The following is a 23,595-nucleotide window of genomic DNA, read 5'->3' on the forward strand; positions in this document are numbered from 1 at the left end:
AAGATTAATACTAAAGGCTGGTTTATACTACGTCTATCGACATGTCTGTTGACAGTGAACATTCTATTGTTGTCTGACAAACTTGTCGTCGTTATTGTGTATGTAGAAGAACCATAACAATGACAGTTATACTGGTGATAGATGAGGTAGTGTGTGTGACTGTCTGTAATCGCCCCAGACACATCTGGCTAATTAGATGGGCCATGTAAAAGAGAGCTAGATGTGGCTGGGGATAGTTACAGCCTAAGTGGATGGGTCATGTAATCGTCTTGCGAAGTGGAGTCTTTTGTTTAGATATCTAGAGAGCTAAACAATGAACCATAATCCCAACCCATACAGTATAGCAATACACACGGATTGTCATAGCTAGCCACCATGCATGAGATATTGTATGAATCTGCAGGTAGGAAAATGTAACCAACTAGCTTCAATGGTAGCTAGCTAACAGTAGGCTATAGCTAGCAATGCAAATGGATTTCTGATATATGAATAATATTACTAGAAAGATCATACACCTAGCTAGCCAGCCAGCTAACAGTAGGCTTTAGCTTGCAATGAATGAATTTGACAAAATTTGAAACTTAATATCTGAAAATGTAGCTAGACTCTGAAAGTTCTCTTGTTTGCGTTTTGTACAGCTTGTTAAGTCACTCCGGTTCAAACTGACAGTGTTCCATGCCATAAGAATCATCAGATCTTTCTCCCTCTGTCAGGGATGCCATGGTAGATTTCAAAACTCTGTCAACTTCCATGACAAGGGCCACCCGGGTGGCGCAGTGGTCTAAGGGACTGCATCGCAGTGCATCACTACAGAGCCGGGTTTGATCCCGGGCTGTGTCGCAGCCGGCTGCGACTGGGAGACCCATGAGACGGCACACAATTGGCCCAGCATCGGTAGGGTTTGCTGGCCGGGATGTCCTTGTCCCATCGCGCTCTAGCGACTCCTGTGACGGGCCGGGTGCATGCATGCTGACACGGTCGCTAGTTGGACGGTGTTTCCACATTGTTGCAGCTGACTTCCGGGTTAACCGAGCAGTGTGTCAAGAAGCAGTGCGGCTTGGCAGGGTTGTGTTTCGAAGGACGCATGGCTCTCGACCTTCGTCTCTCTCTCAGCGATCTCTCGCTCTCTCGCTCTCTCTCTCTCTCGACTCTCAACTCCTTACGGGAGTTGCAGCGATGGGACAAAACTGTAACGACCAATTGAATATCACGAAAAAGAGGCAAAAAGTGCCCCAAAAAATATACACTACTGTTCAAAAGTTTGGGGTCACTTAGAAATGTCCTTGTTTTTGAAAGAAAAGCAAAAAAAATGGTCCATTTTAAAATAACATTAATCAGAAATGCATTAATGTTGTAAATGACTATTGTTGCTGGAAACGGCAGATTTTTTATGGAATATCTACATAGGCATACAGAGGCCCATTTATCAGCAACCATCACTCCTGTGTTCCAATGGCACGTTGTGTTAGCTAATCCAAGTATATCATTTTAAGGCTAATTGATCATTAGAGAACCCTTTTGCAATTATGTTAGCACAGCTGAAAACTGTTGTACTGGCCTTCTTTAGACTAGTTGAAACAAATAACTTTCTTCTGATACTCGTCAGTCTATTCTTGTTCTGAGAAATGAAGGCTATTCCACATGCGAAATTGCCAAGAAACTGAAGATCTTGTACAGCGCTGTGTACTACACCCTTCACAGAACAGCGCAAACTGGCTCTAACCAGAATAGAAAGAGTGGGAGGCCCTGGTGCACAACTGAGCAAGAGGACAAGTACATTAGTGTCTAGTTTGAGAAACAGATGCCTCACAAGTCCTCAACTGGCAGCTTCATTAAATAGTACCCGTAAAACACTAGTCTCAACGTCAACAGCGAAGAGGCGACTCCGGGATGCTGGCCTTCGAGGCAGAGTTCCTCTGACCAGTGTTTTGCCCATTTTTAATATTTTCTTTTTATTGGCCAGTCTGCTATATGGCTTTTTCTTTGCAACTCTGCCTAGAAGGCCATCATCCCTCTTCACTGTTGATGTTGAGACTGGTGTTTTGCGGGTACTGTTGAATGAAGCTGCCAGTTGTAGCATATGAACACGTCATAAGCCTAATTATTTATTTTTATTACAGGAAATTGGCTGTAAAACTGCAAAATGTCCTCAACCTCATTGCAAAATGTGTTGAATAGCATGAGATTAGCTATAAAACGGCATATTTTTCCTCTGCCCCATGGCAATATGTGACTTGTTTCAGGAAACCAACGGGAATGCCCGTTGGAAGAAGGGTATGAAGAAGAAGGGTATGATAGCTAAGGAGATGGAGATAATTCTAGCATTTGATTGCAAATAATGCAGAGGGAGTCAGAGAACACACGAGAATGTATAAAATACATGTCTCTGGATTACATATTCAAACTAAGGGCAACCATGGCATCCGTGACAGAGGGAGAAGCCTTCATTCATGTATACGGGTCAGAGAGTCTAGCTAGCTGCATATTGACAAAATTAGAAACGTATAATATTTGAAAGTCGTTTTCATTGCAAGTTCAATCGTACTGTTCGCTAGCTAGCTAATGTTAGCTGGCTGGCTCGCTAACATTACGTGTATGATCTGTGTACTAATATTATTTGTATCTCAGCCATTTGCATTGCTAGTTATAGTCTAATGTTAGCTAACATTGAACCTAGTTGGCAGATTCATGCAGGGTAGTAATGTTATGAGTTGGGATTATGGGTCGTTGTTTAGCTAGCTAGCCACATGTCTAAATAAGACTCCACTATGCAAGTTACCATTTCACTGTACTGTTTACACTTTCTGTATCCTGTGCATGTGACAAATAAACATGAGATTTTATTTGATATAGTGTTTACCGGAGAAGGTAATGTGACGAACAACATGGCCTTCACCAAAGTCAAATTAGGATATAACATTAGGCCAACAAGACAGGGTCCACGTTCTAAAATTCCTCAGTAGAATGCCCTGCTTTTATTTCGTCACTCACAACCATAAGCTATTTTCTGTAATTAGCTTGCCATTAACTTGTAAATAAGGATCTTGTTGTGAGTTTTTATTTTCCTGTAATAATGAATACAAATGAGCTCAATTTTAAAAAGTTGTCAGCTATATGACATGGTCATGATTTGAACTGGCTAGCCAGCTAACTTAACGTTCTCAGACCATGTGGGCCTCCGAAACTCCAGTACGCTACTGGTAGCTAGTGCTGAGTGAGTAATCATATTTTCTGAGGGGGGGGGGGTTGGTTTGGTTGGTTATCACATTTATTTGTCACATGCACCAAAATACAACTGGTGTGTGTGTGTGTGGTGTGTGTAAATGCTTACTTACAAGCCCTTCCCAACAATGCAGTTCAAGAAATAGAGTTGTAGCATAACAGTCTTGTATCATAGCATCCGGGCGAGGGAGCACTTTGAATGCGTCTCTGTGTGTGGAGTAAAGGTGGTCTAGAGTAAAAATATATATATATATACAGTGTGGAGAACAAGTATTTGATACACTGCCGATTATGCAAGTTTTCCTACTTACAATGCATGTAGAGGTATGTCATTTATTCATAGGTACACTTCAACTGTGAGCGACGGAATCTAAAACAAAAATCCAGAAAATCACATTGTATGATTTTTAAGAAATTAATTTGCATTTTATTACATGACATAAGTCTTTGATACATCAGAAAAGCAGAACTAAATATTTGGTACAGAAACCTTTGTTTGCAATTACAGAGATCATACGTTTCCTGTAGTTCTTGACCAGGTTTGCACACACTGCAGCAGGGATTTTGGCCCACTCCTCCATACAGACCTCTCCAGATCCTTCAGGTTTCGGGGCTGTCGCTGGGCAATACGGACTTTCAGCTCCCTCCAAAGATTTTCTATTGGGTTCAGGTCTGGAGACTGGCTAGGCCACTCAGGGACCTTGAGATGCTTCTTATGGAGCCACTCCTTAGTCGCCCTGGCTGTGTGTTTCGGGTCGTTGTCATGCTGGAAGACCAGCCACGACCCATCTTCAATGCTCTTACTGAGGGAAGGAGGTTGTTGGCCAAGATCTCGCGATACATGGCCCCATCCATCCTCCCCTCAATACGGTGCAGTCGTCCTGTCCCCTTTGCAGAAAAGCATAACCAAAAAATGATGTTTCCACTCCATGCTTCACGGTTGGGATGGTGTTCTTGGGGTTGTACTCATCCTTCTTCTTCCTCCAAACACGGCGAGTGGAGTTTAGACCAAAAAGCTCTATTTTTGTCTCTTCAGACCACATGACCTTCTCCCATCCTCCTCTGGATCATCCAGAATGGTCATTGGCAAACTTCAGACGGGCCTGGATAAGTGCTGGCTTGAGCAGGGGGACCTTGCATGCGCTGCAGGATTTTAATCCATGACGGAGTAGAGTGTGTTACTAATGGTTTTCTTTGAGACTGTGGTCCCAGCTCTCTTCAGGTCATTGACCAGGTCCTGCCGTGTAGTTCTGGGCTGATCCCTCACCTTCCTCATGATCATTGATACCCCACGAGGTGAGATCTTGCATGGAGCCCCAGACCAAGGGTGATTGACCGTCATCTTGAACTTCTTCCATTTTCTAATAATTGCGCCAACAGTTGTTGCCTTCTCACCAAGCTGCTTGCCTATTGTCCTGTAGCCCATCCCAGCCCTGTGCAGGTCTACAATTTTATCCCTGATGTCCTTACACAGCCCTCTGGTCTTGGCCATTGTGGGGAGGTTGGAGTCTGTTTGACTGAGTGTGTGGACAGGTGTCTTTTATACAGGTAACGAGTTCAAACAGGTGCAGTTAATACAGGTAATGAGTGGAGAAGAGGAGGGCTTCTTAAAGAAAAGACAGGTCTGTGAGAGCCAGAATTCTTACTGGTTGGTAGGTGATCAAATACTTATGTCATGCAATAAAAAGCAAATTAATTACTTAAAAATCATACAATGTTATTTTCTGGATTTTTGTTTTAGATTTCGTCTCTCACGGTTGAAGTGTACCTATGATAAAAATTACAGACCTCTACATGCTTTGTAAGAAGGAAACACTGCCGATTTTGCAGGTTATCAAATACTTGTTCTCCCCACTGTATATATATATTTCCTCTAGTTGTACATGTGACACGCTGGTAGATATTAGTTCAAACGGATTTAAGTGTGCCTGCATTAATGTCCCTGGCCACTAGAAGCGCCACTTCTGGATGTGCATTTTCTTGTTTGCTTATGGCCTTACTCAGCTCGTTGAGTGCGGTCAAGTGCCAGCATCATTTGTGGTGGTAAATGGACGGCTACGAATAATATAGATGAGAACTCTCTTGGTAAGTAGTGTGGTCTACAGCTTATCATGAGGTACTTTTCCTCAGGCTAGCAGTACCTCGAGACTTCCTTAATATTAGACATCGGACCAGCTGTTATTGACATATATATATATACAGTATATACACACACACACACCCCCTTCATCTTACCAGACATAGCTGTCCTGTCCTGCCAATGCATGGAAAACCCAGCCAACTGTATATTATCCCTGTTGTCGTTCAGCCACGACTCTGTAAAACAGAAGATATTACAGTTTTTAATGTCCTGTTGGTAGGATAGTCTTGAACAGTGTGATTTGGTTGACAGCTGTATACCACAGGTATGACCATCTATTTTTATTGCTCTAATTACGTTGGCAACCAGTTTATAGTAGCAGTAAGGCACCTCGGGTTTGTGGTATATGGCCAATGTGTACCACTCCATGTTGTGTCGTGCATAAGAACAGCCCTTAGCCAGGGTATATTGGCCATATCCCACACCCCCTCGGGCCTTATTGCTTCAATAGAACGGATGGTAGAGGCGGGTTACCCAGTTGCCGACATATTCTCACAAGGCACCCCAATCTCCACCCCCTGTATTTCCATATTTTCTACACGCAAATTATGGGAATTTGGGCCTGGTCTAGGAGAAGCAGTACATCCTTCGCGTCAGACGCATTAAAGAAAAGATCTTGTCCAGCTCGAGGTGAGTAATCTCTGTTCTGATATCCAGAAGCTCTTTTCGGTCATAAGAGACTGTAGCGGCAACGTTACGTACAAAATAAGTTAGAAACAATGTGAAAAAACACAAAATGGCACAGTTGGTTTGGAGACCGTAAAACTGCAGCCATCCTCTCCGGCGCCATTATTGACCGATGTCAGGGTCACGGACAACAAAAGGAAAACCAGCCATCTCACGGACACCGACGGCCCGCTTTGAGGATAATACAGTGCTACCGACGCAGCCCGTTACCAAGGACTGTGAACTCTCCTTCTCCGTGGCCGATGTGAGTAAGACATTTAAACGTGCTAACCCTCACAAGGCTGCCGGCCCAGACGTTATCCCTAGCTGTGTCCTCAGAGCATGCGCAGACCAGCTGGCTGGTGTGTTTACGGACATATTCAATCTGTCCCTATACCAGTCTGCTGTCCCCACATGCTTCAAGATGGCCACCATTATTCCTGTTCCCAAGAAGGAAAAGGTAACTGAACTAAATGACTATCGCAGTCACTTTTGTCATCATGAAGTGCTTGGAGAGACCAAGGATCATATCACCTCCACCTTACATTCACCCTAGACTCACTTCAATTTGCTTATCGCCCCAATAGGTCCACAGACGATGCAATCGCCATCACACTGCACACTGCCCTATTTCATCTGGACAAGAGGAATACCTATGTAAGAATGCTGTTCATTGACTACAGCTCAGCATTCAACACCATAGTACCCTCCAACCTCATAGTACCCTCCAAGCTTGAGGCCCTGGGTCTCAACCCCGCCCTGTGCAATTGGGTCCTGGACTTTCTGACAGACTGCCCCCAGGTGGTAAAGGGAGGAAACAACATCTCCACTTTGCTGACCCTCAACGCTGGGGCCCCACAGGGGTGCGTGCTCAGCCCCCTCCTGTACTCCCTGTTCACCCATGACTGCGTGGCAATGCACGCCTACAACTCAATTATCAAGTTTGCAGACGACACAACAGTAGTGGGCTTGATTACCAACAATGACGAGACAGCCTACAGGGAGGAGGTGAGGGCACTCGGTGTCAGGAAAACAACCTCTCACTCAACGTCAACAAAACAAAGGGGATGATCGTGGACTTGTGGAAACAGCAGAGGGAGCACTCCCCTATCCACATCGACGGGACAGCAGTGGAGAAGGTGGAACGTTTTAAGTTCCCCAGCGTAGATATCACTGACAAACTGAAATGGTCCACGCACACAGACAGTGTGGTGAAGGAGCAACAGTGCCTCTTCAACATCAGGAGGCTGAAGAAATGTGTCCTGTCAACTAAAATTCTCACAAACTTTTACAGATGTACAATTGAGCATAAAAAAACAACTTCCTCCCTAAGCCAACAGCCTTTTAAACAGCCATTACTAACGGAGGCTGCTGCCTACATACAGACTTGAAATCATTGTCCACTTTTAATTATGCCAATTTAATCATGTTTACATATCTTGCATCACTCATCGTATGTATATACTGTATTTTATACCATCTATTGCATCTTGCCTATGTCATTGCTCATCCATTCTGTCATTGCTCATCCATATATTTATATGTGTGTGTGTGTGTATATATTCTTATTCCATTCCTTTACTTAGAATTGTGTGTGTTTAGGTAGTTGTTTTGGAATTGATAGATATTTATGCACTGTTGGAAGTAGAAGCACAAACATTTCACTACACTTTCAATAATATCTGCTAAGCATGTGTATGTGACCAGTAAAATTTGATTTGATGTCGGTTCAATTACTTGAATACTATTTAGTTTCTTGTGTGAGCCCATCGCATCATTTTCTCTAAAGAGAGAAATCAAGTTAATAACTGTGGGACACTGGGCTGAAGGGAGTTGTAGTTTTCATGAATCAAATATTCAACCTACATTGAACAAAAAATATAAAAGCAACATGTAAAGTGTGGGTCCTATGTTTCATGAGCTGAAACAAAATATCCTAGAAATGTTCCATACTAACAAAAAGCAAATTTCTATCATTTTGTGCACACATTTGTTTACATCTCTGTGAGTGAGCATTTCTCCTTTGCCAAGGTAATCCATCCACCTGACAGGTGTGGCATATCAAGAAGCTGATTAAACATGATCATTACACAGGTGCACCTTGTGCTGGGGACAATTTAAAGGCCACATTAAAATGTGCAGTTTTGTCACACAACACAATGCCACAGATGTCTGAAGTTTTAAGGGAGTGTGCAATTGGCATGCTGACTGCTGGAATGTCCACCAGAGGTGTTGCCAGAGAATTGAATGTTAATTTCTCTACCATAAGCTGACTCCAACGTCGCTTTAGAGAAATTTCCAGTATGTCCATCCGGCCTCACAACTGCAGACCACTTGTAACCACGCCAGCCCAGGACCTCAACATCTAGCTTCTTCACCTACGGGATCGTCTATTGGAGAGGGGGTACAGAGGAGTATTTATGTCTGTAATATAACTCATTTTGAGTGGCTGGGCCTGCCTCCCCAGTGGGTGGGCCTGGCTGCCAATTGGGTGGGCCTATGCCCTCCCCGGCCTACCCATGGCTGCGCCCCTGCAGAGTCATGTGAAATCCATAGATTAGGGCCTAATGAATTTATTTAAATTGACTGATTTCCTTTTATATGAACTGTATCTCAGTAAAATCTTTATTGCACATGGCGTCGGTTATATTTTTCCATCAGTATAGTTCAGCGCAGAAACATGTTAATGGACTACAATGACCATAATCCATTGCACCTGTTCTTTCCGCCTCTAACAGAGATGGATAAAAAAAAATACGCCTGCTACGTTAGGTTAGATACACACAGACTGGATGAGAGCGGAATGTACACAACGAGGAGAGAGTGGGATAGACAGTTCGTGAAAGTATGCCTTATATACTTTGAAGAACTAGTCAAATGATTGTCATAACTTTAAGGAATGAAAAATGGTAAAGTCGCCAAGTAAAAACTCAGTTATATACACAACTGACATATTTCATAGCCCTTTTTTATTTATTTTTATTGATGTCTACCCAATGTGGACAATGGAATATTTTCAATGTTTTGACAATTGAATTTAAACTTTTTGCCTTTGGTAATGTCAATTAAAAAGCTAAAATTTGTGATTTTGTTTCATAATGCATTTAATGTTTAAAAAAAATGATCGAAATCGAAAACGGTGATATATATAAACGGTGATATATATATATATGTATTTTCCCCCCTTCTATTTTTTATAATGGAACCAAAATTGAGTCTGCTTCAAAAAACACTAATCGCTCAGCATTACTGGTAGCTATGGTCAAAAGTGGTCAAAAGTTTTAGAACACCTACTCATTAAGGCTTTTCTTTATTTTTACTATTTTCTACATTGTAGAATAATAGTGAAGACATCAAAACTATGAAATAACACATGGAATCATGTAGTAACCAAAAAAGTGTTAAACAAATCAAAATATACAGCTGAAGTCGGAAGTTTACATACACTTAGGCTGGAGTCATTAAAACCCGTTTTCAACCACTCCACAAATGTCTTGTTAACAAACTAGTTTTGGCAAGTCGGTTAGGACATCTACTTTGTGCATGACACAATTTAATTTTCCCAACAATTGTTTAAAGAAAGTGCGTTATAAGTTAAATAAATCTATCACAATTCCAGTGGGTCAGAAGTTTACATATACTAAGTTAACTGTGCCTTTAAACAGCTTGGAAAATTCCAGAAAATGATGCCATGGCTTTAGAAGCTTCTGATAGGCTAATTGACATCATTTGAATCAATTGGAGGTGTACCTGTGGATGTATTTCAAGGTCTACCTTCAAACTCAGTGCCTCTCTGCTTGACATCATGGGAAAATCAAAAGAAATCAGCCAAGATCTCAGAAAAAAAAATTGTAGACCTCCACAAGTCTGGTTCATCCTTGGGAGCAATTTCCAAACGCCTTAAGGTACCACGTTCATCTGTACAAACAATAGTATGCAAGTATAAACACAATGGGGCCACGCAGCCGTCATACCTCTCAGGTAGGAGACGTGTTCTGTCTCCTAGAGATGAGCGTACTTTGGTGCAAAAAGTGCAAATCAATCCCAGAATAACAGCAAAGTACCTTGTGAAGATGCTAGAGGAAACGGGTACAAAACTATCTATATCCACAGTAAAACTAGTCCTATATCGACATTACCTAAAAGGCCGCTCAGCAAGGAAGAAGCCACTGCTCCAAAACCGCCATAAAAAATCCAGACTACGGTTTGCAACTGCACATGGGGACAAAGATCGTACTTTTGGAGAAATGTCCTCTGGTCTGATGAAACAAAAATAGAACTGTTTGGCCATAATGACCATCGTTATGTTTGGAGGAAAAATGGGGAGGCTTGCAAGCAGAAGAACACCATCCCAACCGTGAAGCACGGAGGTGGCAGCATCATGTTGTGGGGGTGCTTTGCTGCAGGAGGGACTGGTGCACTTCACAAAATAGATGGCATCATGAGCCTGGAAAATGATGTGGATATATTGAAGCAACATCTCAAGACATCAGTCAGGAAGTTAAAGCTTGGACAATGACCCCAAGCATACTTCCAAAGTTGTGGAAAAAGGGCTTAAGGACAACAAAGTCAAGGTATTGGAGTGGCCACCACAAAGCCCTGACCTCAATCCTATAGAAAATGTGTGGGCAGAACTGAAAAAGCGTTTGTGAGCCAGGAGGCCTACAAACCTGACTCGGTTACACCAGCTCTATCAGGAGGAACGGGCCAAAATTCACCCAAGTTATTGTGGGAAGCTTGTTGAAGGCTACCCAAAACATTTGACCTAAGTTAAACAATTTAAAGTCAATGCTACCAAATACTAATTGAGTGTATGTTAACTTCTGACCCACTGGAAATGCGATGAAAGAAATAAAAGCTGAAATAAATTATTCTTTCTACTATTATTCTGACATTTCACATTCTTAAAATAAAGTGGTGATCCTAACTGACCTAAGACAGGGCATTTTTGCTAGGATTTAAATGTCAGGAATTATTTTTAAATGTATTTAGCTAAGGTGTATGTGAACTTCTGACTTCAACTGTAGATTCTTCAAACTCTTGGCATTCTATCAACCATATTTTTTTCTATTTAAAAAAAATAAAAAATAAAATGTAACTAGGCAAGCCAGTTCAGAACAAATTCTTATTTACAATGACGGCCATACCTGGACGACGCTGCGCCAATTGTGCACCAACCTATGGGACTCCCAATCACGGCCAGATGTGATACAGCCTGGATTCGAACCAGGGACTGTAGTGACTTCTCTTGCACTGAGATGCAGTGCCTTAGACCACGGCGCCAATCGGGAGCCCAAAGCTTAATGAGGGAGTCACCTGGAATGCATTTCAATTAACAGGTGTGCCTTGTTAAGTTAATTAATGGAATTTCTTTCCTCAATGCGTTTGAGCCAATCTGTTGTGTTGTGACAAAAGGGGGGAGGGAGGGAGGGTTACGATAGTCCATATTATGGCAAGAACAGCTCAAAACACTTTTTTTGGTTACTACATGATTCCATATGTGTTATTTCATAGTTTTGATGTCTTCACTATTATTCTACAATGTAGAAAATAGTAAAAATAAAGAAACACTTAATGTGTAGGTGTTCTAAAACTTTTGACCCTAGTGTATGTTATTGTGGTTTCTGGCACCCAAGTTCCAGGCCCTCCCAGGGTTGTGAGCTTCCCTCCTCCCAGGCTCTTCATATTGAATTATTCTTTAGCTCCATTAGAATCTGTTTAATTTTCCACCATGATCAATAGGTTTTTAAATTGGTCATTGAAATGTGCTCAAGCAGCTTAATGAACTCTGCTTTTTTTAATAATAGGACTTGGCGATAAAGAATCAGCCCAGCCAGCTCTGGCATGTTTCTATTGCACCACCAACCAGTCCTGAGTAGCTATCAGATTATTTATTTATTTTACCCCAAAGCAGAAACATCCATTTTATCCTGTTTTTAAACCACTCTCTCTCCCCCCTGTTTTCCATCCTGTTGACTGTTGACTCCTAGCTTCTTTGCTTCTCCACAGCCAGGAGGTGTGGAGGCTGACCCCCCAGTGACCCCAGCACTCAGATGGTTTTATCTAGAGAGAGGCAGCAATCTGCAGGCTGTTGCTGCACAATGAAATGGGCCTCCTCACCCTTCAGTTAATTCTGGACTGTCACCATGCTTTTTCTTTGGGGAGGTTTGTTGGTGGAGGGGAAATGTGTTTTATGCAGAGAATTTAGAAGTGAGTTCTGTAGATGGAGACAGAAGGGAGTGGTGGGGGGCAGTCAGCTGCAGGCGGATTACTTTTTAAGGGGAATAGCCAATGCTGAAGGGTCGCTTTGCATCCTGGGAAAGTGGGAAGAAAGGTTAAGTAAAATGGACACTTGGCTGATAGAGCAATTTGCATTAGTGTTTTTTGCCCTCAGCCTCCCTTGCCTCTGCTCTGTAGCTGAGGGCCTTTGGGTATCCCGGGCAGAGAGCAAGCATGCTGGGTAACAGTGGAGGAGAGGGGGGTCGTCTTTGCGGTGGCCTTAGGCTCCTGCTGCCGTCTCTCCTTGGTTCTCTCAAGGCCTTTAGAGTTTGCTCTCCTGGTTACTGCCGCTTCATAAACCCTCAATGGTGGCCACACAATGCCAGGCAGGAGACGGTTCAGGGTCGAACTTGAACCTCGTCTCCAACCGCTGGCAGAAAGGACTCCTCTGAGAACATGTGAGCTAGTCCCCCCTCCCCACAGCAACTCATTCACACTAACCGGTCCCTACACACAGCCTATCTAGTATGGTTGTTTGTCATGATCAAGCGTGTTCGACTCGAGGTGAAATACTGCCTGATTCTGGTCCCCTATGGTTCTGAAAATTTACTAGTTCCAATATCCACACTTCAACGAAGTTTTGCCACGAGAGCTCCTGTTTCATTGAAAATGTCAAACTGTGTCTTGTAAACCCTAAATTCTCATCACCTCCTACCGTTTTACTCCAGGGCATCCGTATCACTTTGGAATCACACAGCTTTTTTTTTCTTTTTCGTGCCGATCTGTGACTAATACCAACCATAAAATGTTATATGCGGACTTTAAAACAAATATTGAGTACCTTAAAAAGAGGATCTCCATATAACTCATTGGCTGACCTCTTCTCCCTGCTGTGTGTGTCTGTGTGGTAGGAGCTGGAAGATGCGCTACAGAAGCAGGACATAGACTTTCTGGCTGACCTCCTCGTCTCACTGCTGCAAGGATGCTACCAGCGCACAGACATCACGTAAGTAGTACCCCCAGCCTTCCCACATCCTTTATTTAATTTTTATTAGTTTAATATTGACTAGGTCTACCTTTTTCGCTCACTAGCACACAGCAGCATTTACCTTTCTTGTAACGCAACGTTGGTCTGTTATCTTCCCCATCTTGGTGACAACATCCAGGGGCCCGTATGGGCCACAGGAAGTTTGAGTCACAAACCCTGTTAGTAGTGAGCACATCAGAATGTGAACAGCTTGTGTTGAAATCAGCCTTTGCAACTGAGTGAGAGTTCTCACAAAGGAAGCTAGGTTTAGGAGGATTTTTCCCTGGTGGGGGACAGTTCATTTGATGAGTAAGTGTGAGATAGGGAGTGGGAAGAGCACAGGAAAGTAAAATGAATGTTCTAGTCCAAAAGGGGCCTCCACCCATTACCACCACCTCTTCTGGGGCCTCATTGATCAAAGGTGTGTGCACACAAAAAATACTCAAAACCTTTGCATGTGCCAGTTTTTTCGCAAAGGTTGGTATTCAAATTCTGAGCTTGATGAGAGTGCTTATTTTCACGCTACTTTCAAGCCATGTGTCTTGCAACCAACTTCTAGAAGGTTGATCAACTGTATTGCAAGCAAATAGGATTATTGTTTTTTTGAGGTGTTTGCTCAAATTGTAGTAATGGTAAGCTAATAGAAACACAATCATGTATTGAGAAACAAAATATTGAACAAACAATTTGTCCTTTGCATAGATGTGTGGGCTGTAGCATTTACTTTTAAATTGTTCGAAAGTACAATCAGTCTTGTAAGAATGCGCGGCCAGTGTCTGGCACTCGCTAGGCCGCATGCATTTTTTTTGGGGGGGGGGGGTCACTGTACAGAAATGTTGATAAAACTTGCCATGGCACTGTCTTTTAGGAACTATCATGGCCCAGTTCCAACATTTCCAAATCATACAGAAAATGAGGGTGTTTTTGTTACCATAAAAGGTGAATGGAGGGTGTTTTCCAGATGGGGTTGTAGCTCTTGTTCACTACTGAACAAATATAATATGGCTCTGATTTATCAATGAAAACATGCGTATATGTTGCGTGTTACAGTTTGATCAATCCCAATAATTTGTGGCGCATGCACATCCTAGAATCTCCACGTACACCAGAATTTAGTAAGACATTTACTCACTGTTGATAAGTGAGCTCCCTGCTCTTGCTCCGTCAGCACTACCGGGCCAGGCACCAGTCTGCCTGTGACTGGGGAGAGAGGTTAGGACTGATCCAGTTTCCGCACCCGGGCTGGCCTTATTGGGCTGGACAGCCACTGGCATCTCGGGGGTGGCTGCTTGGTTCTGGCCTTTCACAGAACTGCCCTTTTCATCCGCACTCGTTAAATGCTCCGGCGGAGCTGGAGAGGGGGGTGGTGGTGTTTTTAGCAGAGGATGGGGGGAGATGGGGGAGGGGGGGCTGCAGCTGTCTGAAAGTGCACACTGCTCTTTTAAGATAAGCTATTTTCTTTCTCATTTTCTCTTGTTGCGTTGGCACTCACCCCTGCCCTGACTCCTTGTTTCTATGCAACTGAGCGGGATCTGAAGGGTTCCAGACAGATCTGACCCAGAACCAACATTTTATTTACCAGCATCCAACTTAGAACAGTGATACAAACTAGGGATCCACCGATATATCAGTGAACATATTGAAATCGGACGATATTAGCTGAAAATGCCAACATCGGTATCGGCCCGATATTTAGTTTAACGGCGATGTGCAAAGCCGATGTCAAAACTGACGTGCATACCTATATAACACAGATGAGAACATCTTTGTATATAATGCAGGTACATGACGTAATGACGCTACGTAAAATGTTGCGCTACACGTGCAAAACAGCGTTCCTAACCTAGCCCACAATGTCTGCTGTATGGATCAAGCAGTCAACAAGTTGAGCAGTCATTTGAATGAGTAAGATCATTTCAGCGAGACAACTCAAAGGCGAAATCCATTAACGGCAAGATAATGGAATTCATAGCCCTTGACAATCAACTGTTCTCTATCATGGGTGATGTTGGCTTTCGCCGACTGGTTGAGCACCAGTACACTTTTTTTTTGGGGGGGGGGGGGGSCACTTTTTTTCAGATGTTGCACTACTGGAGTTACACAGTAATAGCGTCACTGCTATTAGCTTCACGACTGACATTTGGACCAGCGATATCAGCCCCATGAGCATGCTGAGTCTGACAGCACAGTGGGTTGTCGAGGATTTCGCACTGAGGAAAGTCGTATTACATGCTCATGAATATGCTGGTTAAAATGCCGCTGCTGCAATTTCAATGGCATTTGCGAACATGTTTGAAACTTAGAAACATGAACATGATAGCTCCATTCAAACAACTGGCTCGAGAAATCAGCTCATCAACTGTGCCTGCAGCAGATGTGATACTCTCTGTTATGGCATTGAAACGCCTGCTCAACATAACTGACAGGGATGTAATCAAATGTGCACAGAATTTGAGAAGCTTTATGTGCGTATGGAAAATTTCTGGGATCTTTTTTTCCAGCTCATGAAACATGGTACAAACACTTTACATGTTGCGTTTTATATTTTTGTTTAGTGTAGTATTTGTATTCTAATTCCTAATTTTAACGCCACCGATTCTGTCACATAACAGTGGAGTGCGCATGCCCATTCTGACTTTGTGTGATGTTAGTGCTGACTAGTTTCTATGGAGTAAAGATGGCCACTTTACCCGACGAGGTGGATGTTTTTACTGGCCCACATTGGTGAATGAAACAGTTGCCCTTGACAGTTTGCCCCTGCAACAAAACTGCCCACACAGGCTGTGAACAAGCGATTCGGTGGCATTTTCTCTTTGCTGTGTCGCCACCATGCTCAACACTATGTACAAGGACCGCTACTTCGATGCAGACAAGAAACAGGGTTTTTGTGAAATGTTACATACACAGCTGGACAAGATGGAAACAGTGACAGACACATTGACAGTGCGCACTGAGGAAGAGTGGCCACGGACTGAAACTTCACTGCTTGATATGTATGATGAAATCCTGGTTGAGAATGAAACGACTGAACAAATGAACAACGAAACAGCACAGCAAGTAAGTGATAGAAAAAGGTTTTGATTATGTTTTACTGGTAATGGGAACATACGTAACTGCCAACAAAATAACTTTTTTGGTGTGTGTAACCTTTAACTAGGCACGTCAATTAAGAGCAAAATCATATTTACAATGACGTCCTACCCAGCCAAACCCGGATGACGCTGGGCCAATTGTGCGCCGCCCTATGGAATTCCCAATCACGGCCCGATGTGATACAGCCTGGATTCGAACCAGGGACTGTGGTGATGCCTCTTGCACTGAGACCGCTGTGTGTGTGTTAACTATTTAACTGTACTAGAATGCTTAAAAGGCCGCTAAAATGTTTAATATCAGTTATCCGTATCGGGGTTTTTTTGACAAGGAAAATATAGGATATCGATATCGGTGCATCACTAATACAAACCCACTCAAATGCAAACAAAATGGCTTTCTTTTCGCATTCCTTTTTCCTCGAACTACTACGGTATGGCAGCTTGATTTATTTAATGACTCACAATGGACAGCCTGCTTTTCTTAATTTTAAGGACAAGGATTTGGAAGTGAGTGAGTAATGGTGCTGCTATTGTCAGATCCCAATGGTCTCTTTTGAAGGTCTTTATATTAGGGGGATTATTGTGTTGTAATTTCTGTCCAACCATCGCCCAATCAAGCATTCCTTTTAATTGCCTAGATTGGTATCAATACAAAGCACATGTTCCAAGTTTTGACCTTTTGACACTATAAGAACAGTAGGCGTTTGAGAATGAACGACTTCTAGTTGAAGAGATTGAGTATGTGACATGAATGGGTTAGAAACAACAAAATTATCCAATGTTGTATAGGAACCCTTGACTAGTTTGCTCCAACCAAATTCACTGCAGATCTCAATATTGTTTTGTTAATACCCAGCCCTCCTTACTATTGTATTGTCATACAAGCATGACATTGTCTCAGCGATTAATGGCGACGCTTTACTAGGTGTGGGAAAACATATGGGACTAATCACTCCTCTCCCCTTCAGCCCCCAGGCATTCAGCGATTACCTGGACGACATCATCAACTACCGCTGGGAGTTGGAGGAGGGGAAGCCTAACCCGCTGCGCCAGGGGCCCTTTGAGGAGCTGGCCCCACGCACGCAGGTGGAACTGCTGCACAGGCTGTGTGACTACCGCCTGGACGCTGCCGATGTCTTCGACCTGCTCAAGGTACTACACACACACACACACACACACACACACACACACACACACACACAGAGTACACCGGTTACCGTAAGTCTGCACCTGTTTTAACTCCTGTTATGACCGTTTCAGAGTTAGCATGGGGAAAACAGTTACCAAAAAAAACTGTATAAACACATTTTTTGTAAGCTGTAGTTATGGTGAATTATTGTGACACCATTTATGGTGACTGGCTGAAGAAGTGCTATCTAACCTGATGAAGTGAATTATATACAGTACCAGTCATACGTTTGGACACACCTACTCATTCCAGGGTTTTTCTTTATTTTTACTATTTTCCACATTGTAGAATAATAGTGAAGATGTCAAATCTATGAAATAACACATATGGAATCATGTAGTAACCAAAAGTGTTAAATAAATCAAAATATATTTAAGATTCTTCAAAGTAGCCACCCTTTGCCTTGATGACAGCTTTGCACACTGTTGGCATTTTCTCAACCAGCTTTATGAGGTAGTCACCTGGAATGTATTTCAATTAACAGGTGTGCCTTGCTAAAAGTTAATTTGTGGAATTTCTTTCCCTCTTAATGCGTTTGAGCCAATCAGTTGTGTTGTGACAAGGTAGGGGTGGTATACAGAAGATAGCCCTATCTGGTAAAAGACCAAGTCCATATTATGGCAAGAACAGCTCAAATAGCAAAGAGAAACGACAGTACATCATTACTTTAACACATGAAGGTCAGTCGATGCGGAAAATTTCAATAACTTTTTTTAAGTGCAGTCGCAAAAACAATCAAGCGCTATGATGAAACGGGCTCTCATGAGGACCGCCACAGGAAAGGAAGACCCAGAGTTACCTCTGCTGCAGAGGATACGTTTATTAGTTACCAGCCCAGATAAATGCTTGACAGAGTTCAAGTAAGACACATCTCAACATAAACAGTTTTTTTATGTTTTATTTTATTTAAGCTTTTTTATTTTACTAGTCAGTTAAGAACCAATTCTTATTTACAATGATGGCCTAGGAACAGTGTGTGAACTGCCTTGTTCAGGGGCAGAACGACAAAGTTTTACCTTGTCAGCTCGATGATTCGATCTAGCAACCTTTCGGTTACTGGACCAACGCTCTAACCACTAGGCTACCTGCCGCCTCCTGTTCAGAGGAGACTGTGTGAATCAGGCCTTCATGGTCGAATTGCTGCAAAGAAACCACTTAAGGACACCAATAAGAAGAAGAGACTTGCTTGTCCTAAGAAACACGAGCAATTAGACCGGTGGAAATCTGTCCTTTGGTCTGATGAGTCCAAATTTGAGATTTTTGGTTTCAACTGCTGTGTTTTTGTGAGACGCAGAGTATGTGAATTGATGATCTGACACTGCCAGTGATTTTATTTAGAATTCAAGGCACACTTAAAAACTTCTTGTCAATAGGGGGACGCTGTTTTCACTTTGGAAAAAATCGTGCACAATTTAAACGGCCTCGTACTCTATTCTAGATCATACAATATGCATATTATTATTACTATTGGATAGAAAACACTCTGAAGTTTCTAAAACTGTTTGAATTATATCTGTGAGTAAAACAGAACTCATTTTGCAGCAAACTTCCATACAGGAAGTGAAAAATCTGAAAAAGAGGCTCTGTTTCAGGGCCTGCCTATTCAATTGCCTTATATTTATCGATATGCATGCACTTCATACGCCTTCCACTAGATGTCAACAGGCAGTGGAAGGTGGAATGTGGTGTCTAGCTTGATCTGAGGTCGAACAAGAGCTTTTGGAGTGACAGGTCAGCCATTTTGTCAGTTTTCCAAGGCGCGCGAAGGAGCTCCACATTGTCTTCTGAAAAGCGGTCGGTATACACGGCGAATATCTCCGGCTCTAATTTTATTTGATACATTTGATAATAACATCATAAAGTAGGTTTTTTTCAACAGGGTTTTGTCAGTTTATTCAACGTTTATTGGGACTTTTGGAGTTTTCCGTTCTTTGCGCCAAGAGAGGATGGGAATGTTAGTAACCTTGGCTAGCATTGTGGCGCGAATTCGACAGAAGAAATGGACATTCTAAAACCAAACAACGATTTATTCTGGACCAAGGACTCCTTGTACAACATTCTGATGGAAGCTCAGCAAAAGTAAGAAAAAATGTATGATGTTATTTCGTATTTCTGTGTAAAATATTGACTCCTATTCTCCGCCGTGTTGGTGAGTGCTGTCTCACAATAAGCAAGCTGTATGTTATGGTAAAGTTCTTTTTAAAAATCTAACACAGCGGTTGCATTAAGAACCAGTGTATCTTTCATTTGCCATACCACAAGTATTTTTATGTAAAGTTTATGATGAGTTCTTTGGTCAGAATAAGTGAGTGTCCAAAATATCTCAGGATATTCTGGGAAAATGTTGCTACATATTCACAATGTATAACCACGATTGCAGCGCTAAATATGCACATTTTCTAACAAAACATAAGTGTATGTATAACATGATGTTATTAGACTGTCATCTGATGAAGTTGTCCAAAGGTTAGTGATTAATTTTATATCTTTTGCTGGTTTTTGCGAAAGCTACCGTTGCGGTGAATAAATGTGTTTGTGTGTTTGGCTATTGTGGTAAGCTAAAATAATTCTACATTTTGTTTTCGCTGTAAAACACTTAAAAAATCGGAAATAAGGCTGGATTCACAAGAGTTATCTTTCATTTGCTGTACACCATGTATTTTTCATAAATGTTTTATGATGAGTATTTATGTATTTCACGTTGCTCTCTGTAATTATTCTGGCTGCTTCGGTGCTATTTGTGATGGTAGCTGCAATGTAAAACTATGATTTATACCTCAAATATGCACATTTTATGATGAGTTCTTTGGTCAGAATAAGTGAGTGTCCAAAATATTTCAGGATATTCTGGGAAAATGTTGCTACATATTCACAATGTATAACCACGATTGCAGCGCTAAATATGCACATTTTCTAACAAAACATAAATGTATTGTATAACATGTTATAAGACTGTCATCTGATGAAGTTGTTTCTTGGTTAGTGACTAATTATATCTCTATTTGGTCGGTTTTGTGAAAGCTACCTATGCGGTGGAAACATGGTGAAAATATGCGGTTGTGTGTTTGGCTATTGTGGTTAGCTAATAGAAATACATAGTGTTTTCGCTGTAAAACATTTTAAAAATCGGAAATGATGGCTGGATTCACAAGATGTTTATCTTTCATTTGCTGTATTGGACTTGTGATTTCATGAAAATTATATTATATGATATCCCTGTCCCGTTAGGCTAGGCTATGCTAGTCAGCTTTTTTGATGAGGAGGATCCCGGATCCGGGATGGATATTAAGTAAAGATTTTAACCAGCATGACTACCACAGCATTCTGCAGCGATACGCCATCCCATCTGGTTTGGGCTTAGTTGGGACTATCATTTGTTTTTAAAAATGACAATGACCCAAAACACACCTCCAGGCTGTGTAAGTGCTATTTGACCAAGAAGGAGAGTGATGGAGTGCTGCATCAGATGACCTGGCCTCCACAATCACCCGACCTCAACCCAATAGAGATGGTTTGGGATGATTTGGACTGCAAAGTGAAGGAAAAGCAGCCAACAAGTGCTCAGCATATGTGGAAAGCATTCCTCATGAAGCTGGTTGAAAATGCCAAGAGTGTGCAAAGCTGTCATCAAGGCAAAGGGTGGCAACTTGGAAGAAACTCAAATAGAAAATATATTTGATTTGTTTAACTTTTCTTTTGGTTACTACATGATTCCATACGTGTTATTTCTTAGTTTTGTTGTCTTCCCTATTAAAAAATAGGAAGAAAAAATAAAGAAAAACCCTTGAATGAGTAGGTTTGTCCAAACTGTTGACTGGTACTGTACATTATTAATCCATGCAATGTTTGATCCCAGGGCTTGGATGCGGACAGCCTGCGCGTGGAGCCGTTGGGTCAAGATGGGAACGGTACCCTCTACTGGTACTTCTATGGTACCCGCATGTACAAAGAGGAGCCGGTCAAGAGGAAAGCAGAGCACGTCCGGTAAGAGGGTTGCACCACAGGACATCAGTTGTAGACGTTGGATGGTTTTGCTTGCCCATAATTCACCAATAGAGGTCGCAGTATGTGAACACAATGCTAGTGTATATAACCATGTTTTTTATTTTTTGGATTCTCTGATACTTTACTGTGTGTGTGTGTGTGCATTTATATATGCGCTCTGGTTTTTGTAAAGAAATGACCTATGTAAACAGTAGCACTTCCTACTGCAAATCATGTTTTCTAAGGAAGGACAAAGTAGGTACCAACATAGTTAGTTATTCTCCGTAACTACATGTACTTGCTAGCCTGTTAGAGGTTAATTACACGGGTCACTCCGGTAATAGCTACCCAGGTAAAAGGCCTGTGTAATTTAAAGTGTGGGCGGATATTTGTTTTTCATGGTGTTGTTCCTCCACAGTGAAGCCCTTGTGATCAAACCAACAGAGAAGAGGAAAAGAGGAAGACCACCAAAGAAGAAAGTGGAGGAGATCCAGCTAAGGTGACCAGCAGCAGGGTCTCTCCTTTGTGGTCTCACATTCTGTCCGCTCTCAAACAAAATGTCTCCAGAGAAATAAATATTTTCACCAGCTTTGTTCCCCAGTCCTTGTTCATGCAATGCTTTGGAGTGCATGGTAAATACTGAACGGGCTGTCCTTTTGTTTCAGTGAGGTGGAGATCGAAGTGAAGAAGGAGAATGGACTGGAAGGTCTGCACTCAGGCACAGGTGAGCAAAAAGACAAAGCTATCAAACATGGTCTGTTTAGATTGACTTCTAGTGATGTATATTGATGCTGACGATTGGGGACTCATGTTGACCATGATGTGTCTGTCCGTCCAGACCGTGAGCGTGGCGCCTGGTCCCTGGTGTGTGACACAGAGGAGCAGTGGGCCAGTCTGGCTGAGAGCATCAAGGACAAAACGTCCCCCCAGGACCGCCACCTCTACCGCATCATCAGCCAGAACTTCCTCCCTGAGATCAGCAGCATGATCGAGCTCAAGGTCAGACAGCTCTCTTCTCTCCTCACTCTTCATTCAGACATTGACTCCAGGAGGTGTTGGGAAGTGGAGGCTGGGAGGGAGGCTGTGTGATGTACCTAAAGGTGTGGAGGCGGACTGGTCTCTGCTTGCCCAGAACACCAGCTTCCAAACCCTACAGAGCCTTGGGCCCAAAGCATGTCTGTCTCTCACTGTGGACCAGTTGCCCTGTGTGCAGCTGCTGCTGGCGTGACAGTCGGGGCCGAGGACGCTCATTTATCACTAGTTTTTCTTCTAGGGAATGAGACTCGCCTTGGGAGATTGACGCCATGTTTTAACTGTTCAAATGCTGCCCTTTTAAGACATTGCATACTCATTTATCTTTGAGTATACGTAGTTAGACAGTATATCTGTTGCGAGACGAGCACATTCGGATTGGTGGTGGCTGCTATCCCTAGCCCACCATTTCCTAGTGTCCTCTTGTCTGATAACACATACTGGCCCTGTTGCTATAGAAACCCAACACAGCCTGCCCGTCTGTGACAGTCTAAAGCCCTTTGGCCATTCTGTCGGCATGGGGTCATTCTCTAATGATCACCCGATGGTGACCTGTCCTTCACGGCCAGCATGCCTGGCTGGTATCTTTCTGGACATATTCACAGTTCTCAAGCTGCTGAACATTCCCTTCCCACCGGGTGCAGGCTCTGGAAGTACAGAGCAGGCGTCTGAGTTGTATATGTGTAGCGTGTGTGAGCGCACACAGGCGTGGATTCCTTCAGTTCCCGTCCACAGCCCTGGCCATCACAGCCATTTGGTGGGGGCGCTGGCGGGAGGCAGGCGCTCACCTTGAGGTGGGATGGAGCCTCTTGATTGACGGCCCTATGCGCTGCAGTATTGTCGACCACTTAAGTGGCGACACCAGAGGCAGTCCATCTCCTGTGTGGGATTAAGTGCTGTGGGTAATGCAGAACAGAGGAGCCCCGGGACACGCTGGTGCTGCGGTGCAGAGAGAGAAGACTGGGGGATGGGAGCTGTAGCTCATTCAGCACTTTGACACCCCCTCTAGTTGTGGTGGCGGCAG

At 42.8% G+C, this 23,595-nt stretch overlaps 1 protein-coding gene across 3 annotated transcripts in view; it reads left to right on the forward strand.

Annotated features, from left to right (window-relative positions):
* Nucleotides 1-23,595, forward strand: part of LOC111962616 (chromatin remodeling regulator CECR2) — a 49,142-nt gene that overhangs the window by 10,554 nt on the left and 14,993 nt on the right. For all 3 annotated transcript variants that reach the window (XM_023985833.2, XM_023985834.2, XM_070443154.1), the window contains exons 2-7: nucleotides 13,159-13,253; nucleotides 17,335-17,518; nucleotides 21,412-21,539; nucleotides 21,958-22,038; nucleotides 22,205-22,263; nucleotides 22,378-22,538. In XM_023985833.2, the coding sequence (XP_023841601.1) occupies nucleotides 13,159-13,253; nucleotides 17,335-17,518; nucleotides 21,412-21,539; nucleotides 21,958-22,038; nucleotides 22,205-22,263; nucleotides 22,378-22,538 (708 nt within the window). The remainder of the gene's footprint in view (nucleotides 1-13,158; nucleotides 13,254-17,334; nucleotides 17,519-21,411; nucleotides 21,540-21,957; nucleotides 22,039-22,204; nucleotides 22,264-22,377; nucleotides 22,539-23,595) is intronic.

This window comes from Salvelinus sp. IW2-2015, linkage group LG4q.1:29 (genome assembly GCF_002910315.2).
Source record: "Salvelinus sp. IW2-2015 linkage group LG4q.1:29, ASM291031v2, whole genome shotgun sequence".
Lineage (NCBI taxonomy): Eukaryota > Metazoa > Chordata > Actinopteri > Salmoniformes > Salmonidae > Salvelinus > Salvelinus sp. IW2-2015.